Consider the following 18,425-nt stretch of genomic DNA (forward strand, 5'->3'; position numbering starts at 1 on the left):
TCGAAATAGAATTGATCCATTTGAGTTAATCTGCTCAAGTACATATAGGGCTTTAGATAGCTTACTATATTAAACTCAAGAATCTACACTCAAAAATAGATACCTAGCCAATATGTGTCCAACCACAGGCTTCCATCTATAAGAATACTTAGTCTAGTCTAGTTTACATCGTCGGTTGACGGTCAATTAAGTATACGGTCTAATTACTGTTTTAGTAAAAGTAGGCACAAATAAAACAGAAAGAAACATTACACCTCACACGTGTCAGCATAGCTGTTTACATGTAAATAGAACACCTACTTATGTAAACAATAGTACCTACCAACTTATCGGCAGTGTCATGATACCACCTATTTAAAAACATCGCACATACTAAATCGATTACCTTCGTAAGTATTCGTAGGAGTAATGCCTGATAAGATTGCGATAATCGAAAGGAAACTAATATGGACTTAGTCTGATGAGGATCAGAGAACAAATAAATTCGTTGTAAACAATAACATCGATGCCGGCGACTGTAGGGTAGACGGCGGGTCGCGATTTCAGTAAGATGTAGCACGGTAATACCTATAGTTAGGTAGGTAAGCATTAAACTTACGTAAGACATTGATGATGATCTCAACATGATTTTTAGTTTAATTTTATGTGAATTATGCTACAAGAAGCTAGAAATATACACATACAGTCTTTAAGTCATATTTGGTCATGGATTTTTTTTTTGTGTTATTACCAAATCATTTTTGCCAAATCAATAGAACAAATACTCACCTCTTTAGACTGCTTCGTCGCAAACATGAAGTCTCCTTTTATCTGAAAGTCTTTGGCCTCTTCGAACAACACGTCGGCGTTGTTCAAGTCCGCCGGATCACTCGCGCTGAATACTGTACTCGTTCTATCTGGCTTCCATCTTTCCACATAGAAAACCTTCGAGAAGCCAGGGCCAGATGACCAGAAAAATGTCTTTACGAAGCCATTGATCATCTTGAAAGTCTTCCCGCCATCAACAGTGAGATACAACTGCAAGCATTTGTTATCGTTAAATGAAATCACACCAAGAACAAACATCGTACTACAATGATAATTTTATAGTATAAAGTACTTACTTTACGACTAGTGTCAATTTTATCCAAAATGACATATCGATCAGGGAATTCTTCATCAAAAGCCAGCTCACTGGGGTGGAATGTCAGGTCTGATCTGTGGATATTACGGCCATTGTCGCTTGTGTAATACAGCTTTTTGTTGGTAGAGTCCACAAATACACACTGTAAAAAAAGCTGTACTTAGTATCTCTGAAGTTTAGAATACACTGGATTTTTCTACAATCAATACTTACAAATTCTGGGTATTTTGGGTGGTTGAAGAACTTATCCAACTGTGCATATCCACTATCAGCTGTGTCTCCCAAACGGAAGCTCTCAGTCTTGTTCGTAAAGTTCTTGCCATAGTTGTAAGATATGAACAGGGCTGACGGTGAGATCACGCCTTTGCTCCGGGGAGTGGAGTCCCGGGCCAGGCAGATTATGACATTGGAGCCTTCACCCACCCAGTGTACCATCAGCTGCTGATGACTGTCAGTCAGGTTGGTTGTCTGTCAAATACATTAATTTTACCAAATGGTATAAATGTATACTTCACTCAATAATAAAGTAATAACAAAACTTCAAATTAATTAAAAAAATTCTAGCTTATTCATAGATTATGAAATCAAAATTAACTTGATAACATACACTCCGTTTATCTAATCAGATGTAATCAAATTAATAAAAATAATCAGATGAATTTGTTGTTAGATTAATTAGCTATAAAAATGGCATAATTGAGGCGTCTAGTTTCAAATCCCGCTAAAACGATTTTGATAAGATTTCGAGAAATTGAAAAAAACCGCTTATCCATATAGCTTTGGCCTTAGGCAAAAAAAAAATGATACGAATTATTATTGTCATCTGGCAATACTAACAGTAATTGCTATTTATCTTTAAATTAAATACAATTTGAATTATAATGAAAACTATTTTCATTTTGGCGTATTTTGTTACGAACATTCGGTTTTAATGGGATTTGAAACGGACATGTTGTATTTTAGCGGGATTTGATAAGAGCAAATTATGAAGCAACCACGTTATAAAAAAATCTCCATACTGATTTCGCAGTCACGTGACCAAAATACCGTGCTACCATTGGTCAATCAACTTTTAGAGGGTTTTGAAAGAAACGGACGGCGTTTTAGCGGAGTTTGTAACACAAACCTAATTTTAAGTGCTAGTTTAGTAGTCTTTTAGTGTATTTTGATCGAAAATGATTGAACAGTATGATGAGAAAATTGCAGTAGCATCATTTAGAGATATAAACAGAAATTAGTTGCAGGAGCGTTTTAGCGGGTTTTGAAACTAGACGACTCAATTATTATGAATTTTTAAAGCAGGAAAAAACATTAGTATATGTAAAATTTTGAATAACCTTTGTTTTTGATAAAACCTTAATCAAAAAAAAAAGCTACTTAGTTATCATGGACCTATAAAACTAAAAAATGTAGATCATATTTATTTACAAAAAATTATAAGATGGTACCTATCCTGAAAAAAGTTCTTCATTCAATTTATTGTCTAATAAGACTTGTCCACTAGGGCCCCTAACCATTGTTATCTAAGGAAAAATGCTAAAAAAATAACTAAGGAGCTATACTGACACTATGACAATGGACTCAAGGGCAAGGACTAGTTCAATATTACCCAACTATAATCATCAACTAATTCAAATTGGTAAATATTTAAAATCATTAACAATACAGTCTTTGTTATCATTGTTATGTAGGTAGGTACTTAATGTCATAAATTTACTTTAAAAATTAATTCATCAAGTACTAGCCTACTTTCTATTTAGCTTAGTCATGGCATATGTTAATTGATGTATCTTCATAACTAACATTTTTTGGCAACTGTACAGTATTTTCTCAACAATGAAAAAATAAAATCAATGCCGCGCGGCGAGAGTACGACGTCATAATAAGTAATAATAGAAAGTACACAAGTAAATAAACAAGATACGTAGACCCACTATTATATTGTCCGAGGGTACGGCAGTAAAAATTACAAACAACAAAGGGGACGTGGTCTTAACAAGGAAATGGATCGTTACCCATGTACTTATGTTTGCTGCGACTGCGGGAGGTGTTGAAGGAGCCACATCGCGTTTTCTCCTCTCTAGCTGGGAGTTCTCCTCCTCCGAAAATCTGTTTATTACAGTCAATTTTCCAGTAGTTTCCTCTCCACCTGCCACGTACAAAGTGTCTCCTGGATCCCCATATTGCCGGAGACACAATACACACGAAATTACATTCACTAACACTATCAATATAGTGCGACGTCCGAATGTCACAAACATTTTGTGATCACTGCATATTATTATTTAGAATACATCCAATCAAATCTGTGAAGCGAATTGAACTGAGGAACTAGGGATATTCGATATACATCGATGTATCGAAAACATCGATGTTTACAATGCGATACATCGAATGGATCCGATGTTTTGAAAAGCTATTGAAATACTCGATGTATCGATGTTTTTAAGTTTTCAGTGTTAAAACATCGAATCGATGATAACCAATTAAAATTTCATAAAACTCAAGTCTGACCACTAAAATTTTACTTATACGGACAACCCAACTTGTATTTTAAAAACGTTGGCAACACTGCGTACGAGTGCAGTGAGTAGTGTCTCTAGTGACAATAAAAAAAAACTGTTATGTCAATGTCGCGTCACGCGTGTCGGTTGGCGAGTTTGTTTGTGTCAATCAACAAAGAAATAGGCTGAAAGGCAAACGTTTAAATAAACTGTTATTTTTGCAAAGTCTTCCAAAAGAACACTGGAAATACTTAGGATATAACAAACTTATAAAAATAAATGCGGATGTTTTTTTTTGTTCTTACTTTAATATACAGTGTGAGTCACGTTAAAGTGTACATATGAAAATATGTGAAACTAGACCTATTTTTATCGACAAAAAAAAGGTCAAAAATTTTTTGAGATTTTTTTTAATTTTTTAAAGAATTTTTTTTCTTAGAATTACTTCTCGCTAAAAAAAAACATAAAATACCCAGAAAATGCCAACAAATAATAAAAAATTATACTTTTTGAAAAAAATCTGCTTTTAAATTCGTGTTTTTTTGGTTATTTGATAAATTTCTCCAAAAAATGCCCCTATAACAGGTATTTTTTATTACTTTGTATTATTCTCTATCGTATTACTTTTGTAAAACCAAAAATTGCATGTCTCTATCCCTATCACAACATTTGCTATGATCGTTTAAACAAAGGCCTGCCACCACATTATTCTCCACTACAGGTGGAGACAATTTTAATTTTAACTAAAATGCTTATTTTACTTCGAAATCTTTTGTTTTTATTTGAAATGTAACTCGTCTTTATCAAAATTACAAATCTAGAGCCAGTTTCAGTTTCGTTGTTAACGAAGCGTTGAATGGCCCGCCCGGAGAGGCTTAGTTCAAACGATCATTGCAAACATTGTGATAGGGATAGAGACATGCGATTTTTGGTTTTACAAAGGTAATACGATAAAAAATAATACAAAGTAATAAAAACCACCTGTTATGGGGGCATTATTTGGAGATCAAATAACCAAAAAAACACGAATTTTAAAGCAGATTTTTTTCAAAAAGTATATTTTTTTATTATTTGTTGGCATTTTCTAGGTATTTTATGTATTTTTTTAGTATCGCTTATTATTTAGCATTATTACTATTTTCATTTGATAAGGATATACTTCTTAGTTTAAAAGTTATTACGTTTTCTTTACGAGAAGTAATTGGAAGAAAAAAAAATCTAAAAAAAATAAAAAAAAATCTCAAAAATTTTTGACCTCTTTTTTGTCGATAAAAATAGGTCTAGTTTCACCTATTTTCATATGTGCACTTTAACGTGACTCACACTGTATAATGAAGATTTTTCTCATGTATGGCTTTTACTGTTTTTTAATAATACAATGCTTAAATTAGTGGATTATAAAAAATCTTAAAAAAGTACTCGATTTATACAAAACATCGATGTTTTCTTCCAATACATCGAAAGAAATCGATGTACAGTTTTAAAATATCGAATCGAAAAAAACATCGATGTTTTTTCAAAGTGGACACCCCTATGAGGAACGCGAAACGAAAATAAAATTTGAAGTCAGCATCGGATTGCGAACGACTTGACGTTGTTGATGGATGTCACCAAAATGTCACTGTCAAAATCACCAATGACAGGCTAGTGATGTACCCTATAACCCAGTTTTGTACCTTTTGTAACCAAATAATAATATGAGCTCAATGAATAGCTTAAATATTATTTTGATATCCACCAAAATAATTTTTTTCGTGTTGATATAAATAAATGGATGGTCGAACCCACGGTTTATTATTTGTGCACACCACACCTGTGGAGACGAGATTTTAATAAAATAATAAAAACAATTGTTTTTCATTTCCATTGTACCATCCTCCGACCGGTGGGGAAGGGTGGGGACAGTGGGAATAAAATAAAAATAATTTAAGTCTACCAATGGGGACAAGCCCGATCGATAGGAACAACCCGAACAACGGGAATAAACCAAACCCACTTTTTCATCTATAAACCATCGCGTTACCTTCTCTTTTTGAGATTTCTTTTTTGCCATAATTAGGCATGACACGCGATGCATTCTGTTCATAAGAAAATTGAAAAAAATGCTAGTAGGTTTATGCAAATAACTTTTTCCGTGCTTTCGTAGTTTTATGTTACCTGACTCAGATTTTTAAGTCTAGTTCCAATCCAATTCAGAAAAAAAATCAGTGTGATAATAAAAAAGAAAATGTTTTTCACTTTTTTTTTATTCGTAAATTAAATTACAGAACAATGACACTCTGCTTGGCAGCCTGCTTGGCCTTTAGGCGGACTTGGGCGGCGATTCTGTCGAGGTCACGGCGACCCTGCACCGTGAGGACGCGACCACCGTCGGCGACCTTCTCCACCAGCTTGAGGGCTTCGAGGGCCTGCAGCGCCTTGCGGGCGATGCTGCCTGATGATCTGGAATTGACAATCATCAGTTGTAGTTATTTATGTACTAGCGGCCTCCCACGACTTTGTACGCGTGGATCCCGTTTTACCCTCTTAGGGGGTTGAATATTGCAAAATCCCGTCTTAGTGAGCACCCACGTTCTAAAAGGAACCCCCATGGAAAATTTGAGACTATTGAGATTTTTTATTCCTAGCACTTGTAGTTTCTGAGATTTCGTGATGAGTGAGTCAGTCAGTGACTTTTCGCTTTTATAGATATGTCGCAGTCAGATTGTATAATCCGCCGTTTCACATTACAGCTAGGCATTTTGCATTACAGCTCTGTTTTGTAATACGGCGGATTAACGTTTAGCCGGATTGAATACGGCTGAATGAAAATCCGCCGGAATGTATTCGGCGCCAAACGTTCTTCAATACGGCTAGCCGTAATGTAAAACAGCGTGTCATTACCCGCCGCTTTGACAGTTTTTAGTTCCTATTTTCAATACCGTGGCGCTGCCGGACAAAGTGGCTATGGATTCTGGTGTTCGGCGGAATCCTACACAATATTATTAGTGTAAAAATATGAAATCATGGCTGTGGCCGGTGAAAATAATTTTATCTTAAAGAAAAATAACCCAGAAAAAATGACTAAAACTTTATAGTTTTGAGTTACCTGTTCCCTTAGATAATTTTTAATGTCTAAAAAAGACTAAAGCCAAGTATCTAATTAATTCTTAAAATGTTTAGAAGTCTAATTGTTTTGAGTTACTTTTTTTTAGATGGCTATCCCTTGTGATTTTTATATAAGTAAAAAAAAAATACTGAAGCCAAATATATTATTTAGTATACAGTAACGAAGGTAATAATTCTTAAAATCTGCCTTATTACAATTTATTTTCATTAAACATTGTTTTATTTTGTAAGTATGGTCACCCTACAATATGTAGTAGTACGATGCGGCTAAACGTGGGCCGCCGTATTGAAGAACGTATCGCAATGACAATCCGCCTAAACGTTGAACCGCCGTATTACAAAACAGAGCTGTAATGTAAAATGCCTAGTGGTAATGTAAAACGGCGGATTATACAATCCGACTGCGACAGATATAACATTTTAAGAACCACATGACATTAGGCCTTTATTTGGCAAATACAATACTGACAACAAGAACCAGTATTTTTTTACTAAATGGACATGGATTGGGTTTGTTGGCATTTGTTTCTAAAATCTTAAGGTATTCTCTGTAGGAGACCAGTTCTGTGTGTCATCATAATCATAACATTCATAATTTCAAATAAAATAAATACAAAAACAGTTACTAAACATAAATACTGTAACACTGGATAGAAATAAATAAGTACAGCAAAACATTGAGTGAAAAAACAAATAATTAAACTTGGGGGTTTAAAATAATTAAAATTCCAGAAACAAGAAAAATTTTAAAGGTGAGCTGCAATCTACATTATGAAATTAAAAGCACAAGTAAAAGATAAAAATAAACTATTGAAATGGCATTTTTTGCCAGTTGAGATTGAAGCCATGAACTAAAAATACCTACTTCAAATTAAAATAAATTGTACATTGAAAACTAATGTGCAACTCAGGATTAATCACATTTTTTCTGATTCTTCACATAAATGAATTTAAATACAAAGCACACCACCATAAGTTTAAAAATTAAGACATTTACCTGCAGAAGTGTGAGGGAGTGACACCATTGCGTTTGCGACCACCGAAGATTTTGGTGACTGTCTTTACTCCAACAGGGGAGCGGATGTAGATGTGACGGAGAACGGCAGCGCAACGTACGTAGAACCAGTCAGGGTCATAGGGGGCCAACTCCTTGAAACGGGCCGTCTTGACGAGGTCCATGTGTTCTGGGACCTTGACTTTGCCGGTCCTGAAAGGAAAATAAGAATATAAATAAGTAAAGGCACTACATTTCAAATAAGATTTACCCAATTTAATATTGATGTTTGGAACAAGTGATACAGAGCAAGGTAGAAATTATTATTCAAGGAATTTTACTTACTTCTTCAAGTGAGCAGCTACGGTCTTGACGACCTTGTCTTGTTCGACATCCTTGAGCGTGACGGAACGCATCTGGAATTGTTAAGAGGTAATGGTCAGTTAAACCCTGAGATATCCCATGAAATTGACTACCCGCCAAACTATAGCAGAGATAATAAAAACACATATTCTACATAAGTTTGTAATTAGGTGCCACTTTACGTAGTAACAAGCTGTGTTTTCTACGGTACACTGTTGGTATGAGCTGGAGTATGGCTTGTATTGATACGAAGTTAGGTTATGTAAAATTTGTGATCATATCCAGACATTACCAATGGGTAAATAAGTTGCATCAGGTTTTAAATAATTAAACAGGTAATGCTTTACACTTCAGCGTGTATTTAACTCAATAATAAACTTTGTTAGTCCATTACATGGAAGTATTGGCATGGTGCTTCGTGGTAGATTTGCGGTCTATACCAAAATATTAATATTGTGAATTGGAGTCAAACCAGCACGTATGTTTAATCTACGTTACCTTTTATGTTTTTGACCGTATTTACGATACAATAACCAGAGATTTCACTATTTATTTCACTGAAAAACCATGTGGCGTACGCACCTTGTCCACAGTTGACAGCCGGAAAGAAAGAGAAGAAAACTACCAATGGGTAGTAGCTAGTGATGCTTTTGGACAGTAATCTGGTCACTATCGATATCTATCTAACGTGACTATGGTTAACTTAACATAGTCCGTCCATTTTAATTAAATTAAATTATGGACTTCGTTAATTTATCAAATGTGTCATAACATTTTGTAAGTAATAACATAAAATCAATTCATTCAGTTTGTTGCACTTTTACTTTTTGATCGAATCTAAAATCAAATCCGTCAAATCTCCATACAAAAAAAGGGATTTCAAATATTTTTCGACTAATTAGCGTTTATAATGTGCACTTTGTCTAGCACACAAATTAGTGGGTACTTTGTTGATCGTCATGATTGTAAGAAAGAACCCAATCTAAAATCGAAATGTCGAAGCCGAGGGCATAAATAAGTGTAATTAGATCCTTCCTTCCTACCATACTAAAACAATACATTTTAAAATTTGAGAGGATGGAAGAACAATTTTGATATTCTTTACAACCATTGAACATTTGAACCGATTTCAAGACAGTTTGAGACCCAGGGAAAACATAGAACGGTTTTTAGAGGAATTCCCATGTTGAAGTCGCGAGCACTGTTAGTTAACTGAAGCCCATTTTAACCCGAGCCCGAGCCCGTAATTCAACATAGCATCTGATAAAAGAAGTTGATTCCTTACGATTGGTTAATAGTTTCATTACCAAAAGTAATAACGAGGCAAACAAAAAAGAAATTTTATTGAATACAACATCAAATTAATAATAAAATAGTGAATTTATGGTCCGTAGGGATCAAGTGGGAAAATGAGAACTGAGCCCCGATTACGGTAACTTTTAACGTCTACAATCCAGACGCGTTTCTGATGCGTTTCTGATTCTGCAATACGATTGGTCAAAACAGCTGACGTGCGCTGTTGAACGACCAATCGTATCGCAGAATCGAGAAGCGTGTCTGGATTGTTGACGTTAAAAATTACCGTAATCGGGACTCAGGCGCATTTCTTGGCTAACGAATCAGTTTGGCCATTCATCGCGGAAATGTAGCCAGCATTCTAGGCATCATGCATGTCGCGTTGTAGTAGGAGAACGATTTAGAACATACCTAATAATATTTTTATTTCGTCAATATGCCCGCTGCACGTTTGATATTGTATAATTATGTAGGTACTGAGCCCCGATTACGGTAATTTTTAACGTCTCCAATCCAGACCCTGACAGCTGACGTACGCTGTTGAACGACCAATCGTATCGCAGAATCGAGAAGCGTGTCTGGATTGGAGACGTTAAAAATTACCGTAATCGGGGCTCTGGTTTAAAACTACTTGTGACTTGTTTTATGGCTTGTTGACTATTATCCCACTTTATCAGCATGCGTCCAAAATTGCTCATTCAGAAAGATTAATGTATTTTATTCATCTTTCTCTTGTTGTCTGATCATAAGATAACATTTTCTATTAGCTGTAGCCGTATCGATAGTCTCACTATACTGACGACAAATGTGCACTACACTATTTCTGGGAGAACATCTCAAAACTTTGGTTTCTACCAAAAGTATATTTTAAATATTTTTCAGCTTGGCAATAATTACAACGTGTCTATAGATCTTTTTTGATCTATGGTTTGTCTATGAATGGAATTAATGTTGTCAAAAATTGGAAAATGGCCGCGAAACAGAATTCTTTTGTGCAGGAAGGTAAAATAGCTTCTTATTCGGAATTAATTCGTGGAATTGATCGAAAAATAACACCATTTTAAATAATCGTTTGTGACTTTTAACAATTGAAGCAGTTCCATCTATTTTCAGTGGTAATTTCATGGTGAATGTTTGTTTTGTTGTAGGCCAAACCACATCTGATGATATTCCTCTGACATCATTGGAAGAAAGTCTTCTCAGTTTAGAGAAGCTCGATCGTGCATCACCGGAGCTATGGCCTGAACAGAGTATGTGTTTAATATCAATTAAAATAATCATAACCAAAGTAATCGATTGTTGTGATTTTCAAAAATCGCGGGATTTGTGATGTCATTCCATTCATCGTCCGTTCTCCATGGCGTTGTTGTATTTTGTTGTTTGGCATTTCGGTTGTAACCGTTCATAATTTTAAACTTTTGGTTTGCTATGGATGATGGAAATAACATAACGAAATGTGATGAGGAGTCTAAATCTTCAAATGACTCGTTTACAGTACCTGGAGTATCGGAGTTTGCGCCAGTGCAGAATGCCAATCAATCTCCCCCATCCTGGAATAAAGGCTTGACCAAGGAAGACTACACTTATATGCAACGTAAGTCATAACTCTAAGCATTTGGTTAATTCTTTCAAAACTAGAAATAATCATTTTAGCTATTTTAAGCCGTGTTGGTTGCTCTACATGTGGTAAATTCTTCACTAAACATCAAATCTGTTAGACCCAGAAGATGCAAATTCTAAAATAATACCTAGCCTAGGTTTTTTAAAACAAGTTTAGCTGATAACAAAGTACCTATGTTTCAACATTTCTTGTTTCTATTTTCAGAACTGAACTCTTTGTCTGCGAGTGGTCTAATTTTGGAAGTGAAGAAGCTTCACGACATGGCATATCAACTGGGACTAGAGGAGGCCAAGGAAATGACGAGAGGGAAATACTTGAACATATTTACATCAAGGCGCCACAGGTAGTCATCATGGCAATATTAGCTCTAGGTTTAATATAGTTTTATTAGATGACCTACTTAGGTACCAAATGGTATGCAATGTAATACACTAGGTATCTGAGCAATATTGTTTACCTATATCATTATGAAACTTTGTAATCAGCCTACGTATTATCCTTTAATTTTTATAATCACTTTAGTGCTAAACAAAAATCCTTTTTATCCATTAAAAATCTAGCTGTGTGATAAATAAACAATGTATGTCATATTTTTAAATTTTATTAGCAAGTTATAATAATAAAATTAATCTATAAACACATTTGTTTGAATTTACTTCAAGCTTAAGCTCTTGTTAAGTATCAGTCGCACTATTGGGTCCTATCAATAAATCTTATCTTTAGAGCTCTGTTCGGTTTAGCAATAAAAGTCTTAGTTGGCTCAATGTCTCCATAATGGTATTCCAGCTTGTACTTCTGCACCAACTGAAATAATAGAGATAAAACCACTAATTATAACATAGGAGCAGTGACATAACCCAAAGACTATGGGCTAGGACCAACAAATCTAGTAAAATAATATTTATACTCTAAAAATGAAACAAATGCAGTACAGCAAATACCTACCCTAATCGTCAGCAGGGTCATCATGGTTTCTGCAACGTTCTGGCCTAAGCATTTTCTTGCACCATGACCAAACGGAATAGAAGCAAAAGCATGGTAATCTTTAGCATCAGGGCTGTTCCATCTCTCAGGCTTGAACGCATTGGCATCTTCAAAGTTGCTCTCTTTGAGGGCTGTGTCTTGCGCTGACATTATGATAAGAGTGCCACGTGGTATACTGTAATCAATGTCCAATAATTAGTATCTTCATTAATGGAAAATTAACTTTTCAGATATTTTTTTAAACTTAAATGTAGAGCATAGCTGCCAGAAATTAATAATAGTGTTAGAATTAATTTAGGCATCTATGCCTATCTATGAATTTACTTTATGTTTTTACACAGAATAAAAATAATATAAAGCACTCACTTGTATCGGTCCAATATTATATTCTTGGGCAAAATTCTTGTAAGTACTGGGATTGGAGGCACTAATCTGAAACAAAAATATCTCAATTATAATTTTATTCCTTTCTAATAAAATTTCAGGGATTGTGTTTAACTGAGGGGTGACATGTGATGTGACAGAGCTGTCCTTAAAAAAACACATTGGCAGCCTCGCGGCATTAATTTTGACCCAGACAGGAACCCCCCAGTTGTACATTAGGGGGCGTCCATAAATTACGTGAGGCTTTTAGGGGGGGGAGGGGGTCACCGAAAATCTCACTAAATCTCACGTGGGGGAGAGGGGGGGTCTCGGAAAATATCACGTAATTTTTCCCGCAAGAAATAGAGTAAAATTACCAGAAAACTGGGTTATTGAAGTAAAAAAAAAGGATTTTTTTTATGATGATAATGACAATTTATTCCAAACCGTCTAGTCAAATTAAACTAAAAATGCCTCCATCTGCATTTGTGAACACTAAAGAAGCAGAACAAATGTCGAAGTTAAGAAAATTCGAACTTAAAAAAAAACGTCATCAGCATCGCTATTGCGTAATAAATTGGCCAAGTGCGTGTCGTCCCACGCGCAGTGTAGGGCTCCGTAGTTGTCTGTCGTTACCACAATATGTATATTTCAGAAGCAAGCAATTACTTCATCTAAAGTCACTTTTCATATTTTCTTCTAAGGAATTTTTACTGGTTAAGAAATTGTCTAATACATGAGTCAAATGACTATTACTCTTAAACTAAGTAATGTATCTTAACCGTTATAGTTTTCCTTGAAAAAAAATCATCCCCACTTTACATGCAGGGGAGCTACCCTAGAAATTTTATTTTATCGTTTTGTCGGCGTGATTAATATACATACCTTCACAAAATTACAGCTCCTCAGTGCCAATAATTTCCAAGCGAAACCCCAGACAGACAGACATATCGAAACTATAAGGGTTTCTTGTCAGGACTACGGAACCCTAAAAATGTATGTCATAAGTATGAAAATATTATGTATTCGTAGTTAAAGTAACCAATAGTCAAATTTGACAGATATCAAATGACAAGTGGTTAAATAACAGAAAAAAATGTTTTTTTAACAATGTTTAAATTGAGTAGTTTTAGTACATCTTTTAACTATTAGTTTACATTTTATTAATATTTAACCATTAGTAGCAAAATTTAACAATTAGTTATTTTAACTATGAATCAAAAAACTGGTCCTAGGTTGAAGCAATTGCTTGTCTTACTAAACGACGGGAAGCTACGGAACCCTGCACTGCGTGTGGCACGACACTGGGTTACTGATTTTTTCATATAAATCTAATATACTCGAAGCATAGACATTGCAAAATGGGCATTTTATTAAATATCACGTGAGATTAGGGGGGTGGGGGAGGGGGTCAGGCAAAATCTCACCAAATCTACACTGGGTTACTGATTTTTTCATATAAATCTAATATACTCGAAGCATAGACATTGCAAAATGGGCATTTTATTAAATATCACGTGAGATTAGGGGGGTGGGGGAGGGGGTCAGGCAAAATCTCACCAAATCTCACCAAGGGGGGCGGGGGGGTTGAAAAATGGCCAAAATTGTCTCACGTAATTTATGGACGCCCCCTTATGCCTATAGCACTTTATTTGATCATCACCTTAGATTCTCCTTGATGCATGCTTGGAGATAAGGTGTCTTCTCCTTTATATTTTTAAAATCTTTTAGATCTATTGACAGATCACCAATTTCTTCATGGAGATGTTTTTGAGCCCTCTGATATTTAGCTAAATGGTATAAGAGGAATGCCATTGATGAGGTAATCTGGAACAAGAATGTGTGAGTTGCAGACGAAAACATAACCTCCTGAGACCCCCGGTGTCACTCGTGACACTTGTGTATATATTTTTTTTACAGCGCCATTTATTAGTATTTATGAAAATTAATAAAAGTGTGTAAAACGTTGGAATATGTCACATATCCAAAAAATTGCTATGCCTCGCACGAAAGGGTTTTTGATTTTGTAAACATTAATTGAAATTTTGAATTCGCGCGACCTCCGACATGACACATTCCAAAAAAAGAAAATATTATTTAAAACAAGTTTTTTGGTATTGTTTTGTGTTTTCTGTGTGCTACGGTAATATATCTCTCAGATTGTGCGATAAAACTATTAAAATGTTTCTATTGTAATAAGTATTTTCGTCAATTAATTCGAGTGTCACTGGTGACACTTTGGGCACTCGTGATTTGAAATATGGTCCTTTTTAGGATTGTCTGATGGTAACGTCAAGTCAATTATATGATACTGATGATGAAAAAATTGATGCTCCATCCTCAGATCAGACCCTGGATATCATCCAAGACCAGAGTACTTGTCAATACCAATCAAATGAGTCAAAACTCGACAGAGTTACATCGTTTAGTCACAGAGTTTCTATGGCTACCTTCCGTCTCCATCATCAGATCAGCTCCATGACCTCATTATATTGAAGTCTCATCTGAGTTACATGTCTATGCAAAATTTCAGCTCAATCGGTTGGCAGGAAGTAGCTCTAATTCAGCTTCCAAGATTTTACTCAAACATACATTCACACATTTATAGCAAGTTAAATTAAAGTTTGTAGTAACAAGTTCAATAAAAGCTGTTAAAAAGTAAATCTTATATGATTCTAAACAATTGCAGATCAATTTGAAACTGAAAACACCTATTTTACCATACCTGAAGTAATTAAAATATTAATTAATTTAATGTCTTTGAAACCCGTAGTGTCACTGGTGACACCCCCCATTTTGGCGTATGTAGGGGGGCTAGATTTTTTTTCGCATTTTTTGTTAGTTGTACATATGAAACTTAGCCTGCCTTCCAAAATTCAAGACAATCCGACAATTTTTAGGGGTCTGGGTCTCAGGAGGATAAAGAAGAATCTAAAATTCTAAATACATCATATCGCTCCTTTTAAATTTTTGTACGTTCAAAATCATTACCGTGTTGACTCCAATTAGTAGCATATCCATAATTACTGTGGTTATATCCTCTGCATTCATTCTCTCCTCTCCCAGTAACATGGTGTCAATCAAAGAATGTTGACCTGAAAATACATTTGTTTAGAATAGTTATTCTGTTCAACTAAACAATTACCCTAAGATAGTTATATTAGAAATCTTCGTTATCTCAGCTAATGGCATAAGGTTCTAATTAGTGATGTTAATATTTACGCTATGCTATCTGTAAATTTTGTAGATTCTTACTTGAAACATTTTCAGTTTTGTTTTTAATTGAAATTGACTGTTCTGCCTCCATGACATGCTTTCCTATCAAACTGCAACAAAATATAAGTGCGTTAAACATTTCTCTAAATATGTAAAAAAAATCTGCTGAGACACTGAGTGAGAGCAGTCACCCGGCACGCGAAAGGTTGGGTTCAATTCCCATCTGAGACATTGCTTTCGTTGTTCATGTTAAAAAATGGTCTATTAAAATTTGATCACCCAGGTGACCAAAGTGGACTCCAGGCGACACTGGTATCCTTTGATCACCCATGGATAAGATCACCTCCTAGGTGATCAAAATAGACTTATCCATGTGTGATCAAAAGACACCAAAATGTCGCTTGGGGTCCACTTTGATCACCTGGAATAGACAAAAAAAGTTTGGAAATGATGACAAATAGATGTTAAGTACCTGTCCAAACTATCGCAGTTCTTCACCAGCGAATACCAAGCCGGGGTGGTGAACAACTTCCAGAGGTGCATGCCCGACTCGCACTTGACGATCGCTTCCGTGGCCTTCTCCAGGCTGTGGTACAGCCACGACATGTCGCACTGGCTGTAGATGAGCTCCGTATCCAACATCGTGAACCGCTTCGAGAATACGATTAACCCTGAATAAACGTGATTAGTTGGATTGTCTTATTTCTTAAAGGGAATCGGGAAATCGGAAGGAGTCAAATAGCTCGTGTCACCCAAAGTAGCCAAAAAGTTTGCAACGTCTACATTTTAACGACTTGCCTGCATCCAGCGCGTTCTGCTCCTGCTAAGATCTGGTCGCGGAACACGTAGAATTTTGTCCAATGACCCCAAGCCACCTATCCTTATCGCTCGCGCGTAATTATATTGTTGTCGCGACTGTGCGACCGGCGGCAGCAGTGAGTGTGCGACCGGCGGCAGCAGTGAGTGTGCGAGCGCAACAGCAATATAATTACGCGCGAGCGATAAGTAAGGATGGGTAGCTTGGGGTCATTGGACAAAATTCTACGTGCTTAGGGACCAGACTATACCTAAAAGGTCGACTGTTCACCTCGTGAATGGGCGTGGTGCCACACTATATTTTTTACTGGTTCGGGAATACTGCCTGATGAAGAAAGACCCTGTCATAAATCGACCAGCGGTGCTGGCATCTCAAAATACAAAGATTAATACTAGCTAAGAATACTGACCAATGCAATCAAACGCCCACTTATGGATATCCTTCATAAGGTCCTTGGGCACCTCGTCCTGGTGGTTCCTCATATTGTAGACCTTCTGCACGAAACTCTCGCAGACGTCGTTGAGGCCGTGCATGTGGAGCGCGACCGCGTCGTGCAGCGGGCTCGACACGGTGCTCCTTTGGCGGATCCATTCGGGGCCGTGGCTGGGAGAAAATAAATAAATAATAATATGTACTTTTTAAGTACATACATACATAGTACTTAACACCCAGCAGATCCGTCACAAAAATTAAAATTCATCTATTCAATTTCTGCCCCGCCGGGAATCGAACCCGGGACCTCTCGGAATAGTAGTCCGTTCTGAACCACTACACCAAACGGCCGATTATAAGTATCTTAGCAACTGCAGGAGCAGCAGCAGTTTTAGACGTATACAGCATTTTAATGAAGATAGTTTAACATCCAGGGAAAAGTTACGGGACTATTCCCAGCGCTGCAACTCCTGTGTAGCCAGGATCTACAGCTTCTAACAATAAAATCCCAACCAGTGAAAAGTTAGGACAGTTTGTATTACGGCGACCGACCGACACTTACGCGGGAAAAACTATTGATTTAAAATAATTTGTGTAATGTTTTAGTGTCGCCCACAACAACTGCGAGATAAAGCGTACGATAGGGATTTTACTTACACTGAATAAATTCCGCTAAATGCATGATTCCTATGTTCCAGCCTGTATTTCTCTAAGGAGTCCAGAGCGGATCTGACGGGGCTTTCTCCTTCCATGGTGTACACTTTCTGGATGTGGTCCGGGTGGTTTATGAGGACTATGTCTCCTCCCATGGGGCTGACGAAGCGAACTACTGGGCCATATTCGTCGAACAGCACGGATAGGCTTTTTAGCGGCTTTCGGTTGTTGATATATGTTCCTGAGAGATTTTTAAAGGTAGAAAATCCCTATTGGTAACATGTTACACGTAAATTGAAGTATTTAAAGGTAATTTCAACTTACCAATATTTAGCCCAACCGTCAGAGCCCCAGCCATGAGTTGAGTACCAACTTGTGACAAATATTGCCGCACATTCGACAAGTATTTCAACGTCTTCGGACCAGGCACATCGTCGAAGGATAAAATAACCGGCTCCTTGTTAGACAAAACCATTGGCACCACTCTAGTTGTTGAGAAAATTTCACCCAGTATTCGGCTGTTAGGAGGGCTTATTTCAACATTTTTCACTGTGGTTGTGTCGGCGTTTGGAGACATACGAGCTTCGTGAGACGTAGCAAGTTGGTATCTTGCTCGATCTAAAGTATGAAACTTCTGATTATGCACGAAATTATTGAAGTTTGCTTTAGACCTCACATGTCGCAACTGATTTAGTAACATTTTGCGCAAACGATAAGAATTGATAACGAAATTATCGTTTTTTAGAAGAATTTCAGAAGTATGTGACGTTTTACAAATGAAACAATTGAATTACGATGTTTTTTCGAATCACCGCGCCATTTTATTTTTGTAAAGGTAAAATGCATGGGATTAGGGATGAGCCGGGGCCCGGGATGAGCTCTTGAGCTCACGCGTAATTTGACAACATTTGCGATATTTTTCCTTTGCCTACAAAAGTAATTTTATAGTC

The 18,425-nt window shown here is 36.3% G+C and overlaps 3 protein-coding genes across 3 annotated transcripts in view; 1 reads left to right on the forward strand and 2 right to left on the reverse strand.

Moving 5' to 3' along the window:
• The window catches only part of RpS19a (Ribosomal protein S19a), a 45,720-nt gene extending 36,946 nt beyond the window's left edge, over positions 1 to 8,774 (reverse strand). Inside the window, exons 1-8 of the mRNA XM_028321977.1 lie at positions 8,675 to 8,774; positions 8,075 to 8,145; positions 7,733 to 7,942; positions 5,893 to 6,069; positions 3,139 to 3,406; positions 1,337 to 1,591; positions 1,104 to 1,265; positions 769 to 1,017 (exon numbers count right to left, since the gene is read on the reverse strand). Of these exons, the coding sequence (XP_028177778.1) occupies positions 769 to 1,017; positions 1,104 to 1,265; positions 1,337 to 1,591; positions 3,139 to 3,406; positions 5,893 to 6,069; positions 7,733 to 7,942; positions 8,075 to 8,145 (1,392 nt within the window). The 5' untranslated portion in view covers positions 8,675 to 8,774. The remainder of the gene's footprint in view (positions 1 to 768; positions 1,018 to 1,103; positions 1,266 to 1,336; positions 1,592 to 3,138; positions 3,407 to 5,892; positions 6,070 to 7,732; positions 7,943 to 8,074; positions 8,146 to 8,674) is intronic.
• Positions 8,775 to 10,280: 1,506 nt separating this feature from the next.
• Positions 10,281 to 11,613, forward strand: lin-52 (DREAM core complex component lin-52). The gene is made up of 4 exons (XM_028322035.1): positions 10,281 to 10,390; positions 10,537 to 10,638; positions 10,884 to 10,982; positions 11,214 to 11,613. The coding sequence occupies exons 1-4, from the start codon at positions 10,324 to 10,326 to the stop codon at positions 11,354 to 11,356; spliced, it is 411 nt and encodes a 136-aa protein (XP_028177836.1). The 5' UTR covers positions 10,281 to 10,323; the 3' UTR covers positions 11,357 to 11,613.
• Positions 11,472 to 18,282, reverse strand: Cyp339a1 (cytochrome P450 CYP339A1). The gene is made up of 10 exons (XM_028322010.1): positions 17,800 to 18,282; positions 17,479 to 17,716; positions 16,799 to 16,992; positions 16,045 to 16,243; positions 15,612 to 15,682; positions 15,348 to 15,451; positions 14,020 to 14,183; positions 12,360 to 12,425; positions 11,955 to 12,168; positions 11,472 to 11,813 (listed from the first exon to the last, which is right to left on the reverse strand). The coding sequence occupies exons 1-10, from the start codon at positions 18,173 to 18,175 to the stop codon at positions 11,700 to 11,702; spliced, it is 1,740 nt and encodes a 579-aa protein (XP_028177811.1). The 5' UTR covers positions 18,176 to 18,282; the 3' UTR covers positions 11,472 to 11,699.
• Positions 18,283 to 18,425: the final 143 nt, after the last annotated feature.

The sequence above is a fragment of the Ostrinia furnacalis genome, unplaced genomic scaffold, assembly GCF_004193835.3.
Source record: "Ostrinia furnacalis isolate ACB-3 unplaced genomic scaffold, ASM419383v2 OfSCF0450, whole genome shotgun sequence".
Taxonomy (NCBI): Eukaryota; Metazoa; Arthropoda; class Insecta; order Lepidoptera; family Crambidae; genus Ostrinia; species Ostrinia furnacalis.